General features: G+C 37.5%; 2 protein-coding genes across 2 annotated transcripts in view; one reads left to right on the plus strand and one right to left on the minus strand.

The window, feature by feature from the left end:
- Positions 1-58: 58 nt before the first annotated feature.
- LOC120793663 (E3 ubiquitin-protein ligase listerin-like) lies at positions 59-3,368 on the minus strand. Its single transcript, XM_040133925.1, has 4 exons — positions 3,343-3,368; positions 3,066-3,181; positions 317-498; positions 59-224 (listed from the first exon to the last, which is right to left on the minus strand). The coding sequence occupies exons 2-4, from the start codon at positions 3,136-3,138 to the stop codon at positions 138-140; spliced, it is 342 nt and encodes a 113-aa protein (XP_039989859.1). The 5' UTR covers positions 3,139-3,181; positions 3,343-3,368; the 3' UTR covers positions 59-137.
- Positions 3,369-5,372: 2,004 nt separating this feature from the next.
- The window catches only part of nutf2 (nuclear transport factor 2), an 11,487-nt gene continuing 10,859 nt past the window's right edge, over positions 5,373-6,000 (plus strand). Inside the window, exon 1 of the mRNA XM_040133923.1 lies at positions 5,373-5,465. The gene's annotated coding sequence lies outside the window, so the exon portion shown is untranslated. The remainder of the gene's footprint in view (positions 5,466-6,000) is intronic.

Here is a 6,000-nt window from a genome sequence, read left to right on the forward strand (position 1 = left end):
AGATAAGCTCCTTTCAGACATTCACAGTAATCTGTAAATGCAAATTTTACTTCACATGTTGATATCATGTTTGATAATGCCCTCCATTTTCTGTTAAAGTTGCTCAAGGAATCTGCCTACTCAGCACCTAGTAACGTTTATGAAAATTCTTCTCCACAGTAGCTCAATCTCTCCACAGCAAAAGTGACCATAGCTGCATTTTTTGATGGACTTCCTGCTGCACACTAATTGGAGAGATTTAGAGGAAGAAATTTCAGACTGTCAACAAATCCAATAACAAGAACCACTTTTGCACACACAGAAACAAACAATGTACCATTGATGTGAAGAAGTTGGTGTAGAAGTCCAAGGTCAGATAAAGGACCTGTCTGGGGAGTTTGCTGAGAACCAACTCAAGGTTATGGCAGAGTGCTTTGGCCATGCCCTCACCAGCCTCTTTGAGCAGATGCCAAAGTTTAGGTAAAAAGCCTTTTGTGGAATCACAAATGACCAGCAGCCCTAAAGTAAGAACAAAAAAATGAAAGAACACGTACAAGGTAACTGATTGGGTCAAGAAAAATTGTGTCTAGTGAAATAAAGCAATTCAAATTTGAATTCCACTTCCTTTAAAAAAATTTTTAACAAGGATGGATGACACAACGTATATACACAACATACCTAACAGCATGTAACAGCTTTAATTAAACCTCTCCCCTTTTTTTTTTCTTTTTACAGTTTTACTTACTGCTAAGATTAATTTGTGACAGAGAAGTAAGTTTTCTTTCTGACAGTTTGCCTTTACAAGTCACAAGAGAATGGATAAACCAAAGATAAATTCAGATTCTTTATACATATTTGCTGTAAAACAAGAATCTATAGGTATACTAGTGGTTCAGTTAGGCTCTGAAGGCACAATGTCGCCTTCAGCTTAATGCTAACATCCGCATGCTAACATGCTCACTATTAAAATGTTAAAATGCTGCATTTTTTACATATACCTTTCAAGCTGATTTAGTGAACTTGTCATCAAACGTATTATTTACACATACAACAGATAATCAACTTTAGCATACATTTGGAGTCGTGTCTGAATGTACTGTGGCAAGAAAAAGTAACAGCCATTTGGACTTACCTGTATTTATGTATAAATTTGTCTTAAAATATGGTCAGATCTTCATCTAAGGTAAGATTATGAACAAACAGAACCTATTTTAACTAATAACACATAAATCATTGTATTGTTCTTGTCCATATTGAATACAACATTCAAACATTCACAGTGTAAGTTGAAAAAAGTATGTGAACACCTAGGCTAATGACATCAACAAAGGCTAATTAGTTCTAGTTTAGATATTGATCAGTCCACAGTTAGAGAAACTGCCCATGAAGAGAGACGATTTAGTACTGTGGATACTCTTCCTAGAAGCGGGTGCCCAGCTGAGATGATTCTAAAGGCACAACGCAGAATGCTCAATAAGGTAAAAACAAAGCCCAGAGTAACAGCTAAATGTTTAAAGGAATCATTGGAGCTGGTTAATATATCTGTTCATGAGTCTACCATATGCAACTCATTGAACAGGCAGGGTGTCCATGGCAGGACAACACGGTGGAAAATGCTGCTCCAAAAAAAACATCACTGCACACACAGTGGATGGGGGCATCATGAGTTGGGGCTGTTTTGCTGCCTCTAGGTCTGGACAGCTTGTCATCATAGAGGGAAAATGAAGAAAATTAATTCCCAAGTTTATTAAGATATCTTATAGCTAAAGCAGTTCTGTTTGGAAGATTGATCCAAAATTCCTCCTGAACATTTTGCAGGTTTGATCCACAGCTACCGAAAGCAGTTGTTTGGAGTTATTGCTTTTTCCACCAGCACCGTGAATGTTTAATGGGTGTTTTCAATAAATACACAACAGACTATAATTGTTTGTTTATTTTTTTCTTAAGCAGATGTATTTGTTATATACTTGTGGTCTAGTTAAAGATCAGCTCACATTTTATGACCAATTAATGCAGAAAATCTAGTCATTCTAAAAGGTTAATGTACTTTTTTTGCCACTATATATCCAATATTCATTCCCCTTTAGCTCTGTTTTGGTCTCCACCAGTTCCTGAAGAAAATGTATGGCTTTTTTAGTTGCTAAAAGGAGCTACTTGCTAAGTTTTGTTTTTCTGCCGTTTCGGGGGCAGGAAATTGACAGTGGGCTTATTACTGGTTTTCCACTAAAAACAGCTGCCTACTACTGCTAGAAATTATGCTTATGAGAGTAGTGAGAGTGAACCAAAAAAGTAAATTTGCGAGCCGGAAAACCGAGACACCAACTTGAAAGACACAAAAACAGTCAGCAGAGCTGAGGGGAACTGCAGAATTGGGTGATAACTATGTGGGTTCATCACTTCTAGCGACCTCTTTCACATACACATGGTCATTTGATTCACTGTTACAAGAGTAAATGTGCGACCATGCTAGCAGCCATGCTACTTTTGACATTCACCATCTATATAATAACCCCACATTACGTCAGGTCCAAAGGCCCTTTTTGACTTTTAAGCCACACTAACAGCATGGCTCTACAGATGGTAATGCTGATCAGTCATATGGTCTACAACTTCAGTCCTGACTGATATATCTCAAGAAATATTGAATGGATTGCCATGAAATTTTGGACAGACTTAAACTGTAATAACTTCAATGATCCCCTGATTTTTACATCTAGTGCCGTCATCAGGTCAAAATTTGAATTTAAATACTTTGGTTTATGACTGAATACCTGCTAATTAATAGCATTCGCATTAGCCTCAGGTATGTTGTACATTAGCACATGCTAACACGCTAAACCAAGATGGTGAACGTGGTAAACATTGTACCTGCTAAACATAGATATACTAGCATTATAAGTTTGCATGTTAGAATGCCGATGTTAGCATTTAGCTCAACGCACCGTTGTGCATAAAGTTCAAATGTAAGTATAAACATTTAGTCCCTTATTTTCTTAGAGAGAAACTACATTTGTGGAATAACAATTTAACATGTCATGTATTAATGTCACATGCATTCAAACCTCTGTTACAAACAGTGCCATTACCTGTAATGTCTTGTGTTTGCTGCACTTCCAGAACTTTGCAGAGCTTTAGAGTCTTTAGAGAGCTGGTCAGCATGCACACATACTGTATACTTTCTTTTTCCTTCTCTGCCACATAGCTAAAGAACAGACAAATTGTGCTTCAGTAAAAGACTCAGAATGAGTATATAATCATGTTGAGTTCACAGTGATGGTAAGGACAGCAAGGTAGGTAAGTTTTACTTGTTTATTTACATTTCTCATTGTGCCTAAGGTTTCCTTTAAAAAAGAATCTCAATACCTGCAAAATAACAGAAACAGTTGAGGAAGGAGAACAAGATGTTGAATCACCTCCTTGCTGTACAGTGCATATCCCCTTGTCCTCACTAATGCCACCACTACATTACAAATCTCATCCCTGCAGAATATGAGGGCCTCGAGCTCTTTGAGAAGGCAACTTCAAAAGCCTGGCAGGCAGCAGAGGCTGCAGGTGTGTAGGTGTCACACTGGGCCAGAAGCCAGTGGCCCATCAAGCTCTTAAGAAAGCTGGCCAAGCTGTGATGCACTTTCAGCACCAGTTTCTCAAAGATTGGCTGTGTAGCCGCCCTCACGTGCCAATCAGGGTGCAGTTGTTTTTAATTACGACAAAAATTTCTTAATGTAGACACACCTGTAGTGTAGACAACCACGTGCTTAAAAAAGTCCTACTGAAAGGCCTTAATTTGATTGTGTATGATGAGCATCTCTGGTTCAGAGATATTCCATAACTTGCTTAACACTGACATCTTATACTAAATCTTTGACCAGTATGGCAGGACTCCTTTAACCTCTTCAGCATCATTTTCCTGACACATGGACCGAAATTCCTGCACACAAAGAGGGAAAAAAACCCCCAGATAAAGGTTCTGTTTTGATGGGTGTTGGATGAATAAAATTCAGTCTATTCCAGTAAATCAGTAACTGTTGCAGTTACACCTAATTTTTCAGTCTGGTCACAGTAATCCTCTTCAGTACTTTACTGAGCACCACACGGAAATTAGGATCTATCAGATTTTCCATCTCCTCTGCTCCATTGGCAGCAGGGATGTACACCATTCAGCCACAACATTAAAACCAGATACCAGTTTTAATGTTGTGGCTGATCAGGTAATTTATCTGTGATATGGCGGAGGAGCTGAAACTCACCAAAACCCTGGGATGACACTACTCTCTCTGGTCAGCCCTGCATAAGGAGGGCTAGCGGTGGGGCAGAAAGGTTTAGTGTTTTGGTCAGTGTTATGAAAGACCACAGCCATATGTAATCTAAGTTTACATTATCCTTTGCTTAACCTGGTTTGTAGCAAGCTGAATTATTTTAACACTGAAAATCAGTGTTGGAAGCATTACGAGTTTTTACTTACAATTTCTGTAAAAGTATAGAAGTATTAACAGCAAAATGTACCTAAATATGAAAAGTTAAATATAGAGAATGACTTCTGTATTACTATATATATAAGTAAAAAAAGTATTTTTTTATATTAGTTATTATTATTATTATTATTATTATTATTATTATTATTAGTATAATTGATGGATTAACAGAAATTCAAAGGTTCCCCCCTTCCCCTTTTTTCAGTTTTCATGGGGACTATGTTTTTAGTAGAAAGTAGCCTCCATGAAAACTATTGACACTGTGTTTGGTGGATTATCCAGAGTAATGGGGACATTGTTTTTGTTAAGATGCTGTTGTTGAAATTTTTAAATATAATTTTTTTCAATTTGCGCTAACCACAAACAAAATCTTATTCAGAAATATAAAAAAAAAAAAAATCTCAGTAAACATTACATAACGATGGGTCATTTAATCTACATCAAGGTAACACAGTTTATAAAGTAGTTATATCTAAAAATAAAGTCAATATAAAGTCAATCTGCAAAGTAGTCGCTATGGCTGTCAAATAAATGTAGTGGTGTTAAACCTTTGCCCTCTGATATGAGGTCGAGTAGATGTATAAAGTAGCATAACCTGGAAATAAATAATAATATAATAATAATTATAATAAATTCCAACCATGTTGCCAGATAATTGTGGTGAAGTACAGAACTTGAATAACTGTACATAGTTACTTTCTACCACTGTTTGAAATTGCAAATCGGCACTTATCTGCACGTTTCCTTTGGTTAGTTGTTTATTCCCACTATTATTCACCGTCTGCTTTTTGTAAATAACAGTATGTAGTAGTTGTCGCATTTTTCGCATATAATGCAGAGAGTACCAAAAACAAAATACAAACATGACAAGATATAAATATTAAAAAGTTTTAACATATAAAGACTACAATCCCCACAACCCACCAAGTCGTTTACGGCGCCGATTACGTGCATTCGTAGCGGAGCAGACACTGCACTGTGCGATCGTGCAGCCGGCCTCGGCGTTGGTTAGAGGTAAGTTTTTATTACTTATTTTTAGAAATTCCTTCTATGGAATAGTGAATGGAAATATATGGGAAAACAAAAAGCGCTAGTTTAACCTGACATTTGAACAAGAATAACGGAGTAAAAGTAGTTCAATGGACTACTCCTGTCCGGTTTAGGGCTAACGTTGGGCACGCCTATGTAGGGTAGCTGCCCCGGGTTCCAGAGCTGTGTGCGCGGGCCCGGAGGAGGCATCAATACTTGGAGAAGACGGGGTATTTTTAGCAACCAGTGAAAAGGCCAATGCCAGCCAATCAGTTAGCTAACGTTTGGAAATATAATTTATCAGACGTCTAGCCTCAACAGGCGAGAGGGCATGCTAGGTATATGATCTGCCTTTGCGAACGCAGGCTGAGTTAACGTTAGCAAACAAGACAGCTCATGAGCTAGTTGTAGCTAGTTAGCCAGCATTAACTAGCCATAAATGAGGTTTCCTATTTATTAACGTTACTAAATACGCTTATTTTGCCGTCTCTCTAGCCTTAATTGTATTTACTTGGGCCTA

This window comes from Xiphias gladius, chromosome 8 (genome assembly GCF_016859285.1).
Source record: "Xiphias gladius isolate SHS-SW01 ecotype Sanya breed wild chromosome 8, ASM1685928v1, whole genome shotgun sequence".
Lineage (NCBI taxonomy): Eukaryota > Metazoa > Chordata > Actinopteri > Istiophoriformes > Xiphiidae > Xiphias > Xiphias gladius.

Excerpts from the sequence above, each read along its gene's own strand:
- LOC120793663 (XM_040133925.1), bottom strand. The coding sequence starts at position 3,138 with ATGCTGACCAGCTCTCTAAAGACTCTAAAGCTCTGCAAAGTTCTGGAA. Across the intron at positions 499-3,065 it reads GCAAACACAAGACATTACAG|GGCTGCTGGTCATTTGTGAT; the intron begins GTAATGGCACTG and ends TTCTTACTTTAG. Across the intron at positions 225-316 it reads CCAACTTCTTCACATCAATG|TGTGCAGCAGGAAGTCCATC; the intron begins GTACATTGTTTG and ends CTCTCCAATTAG.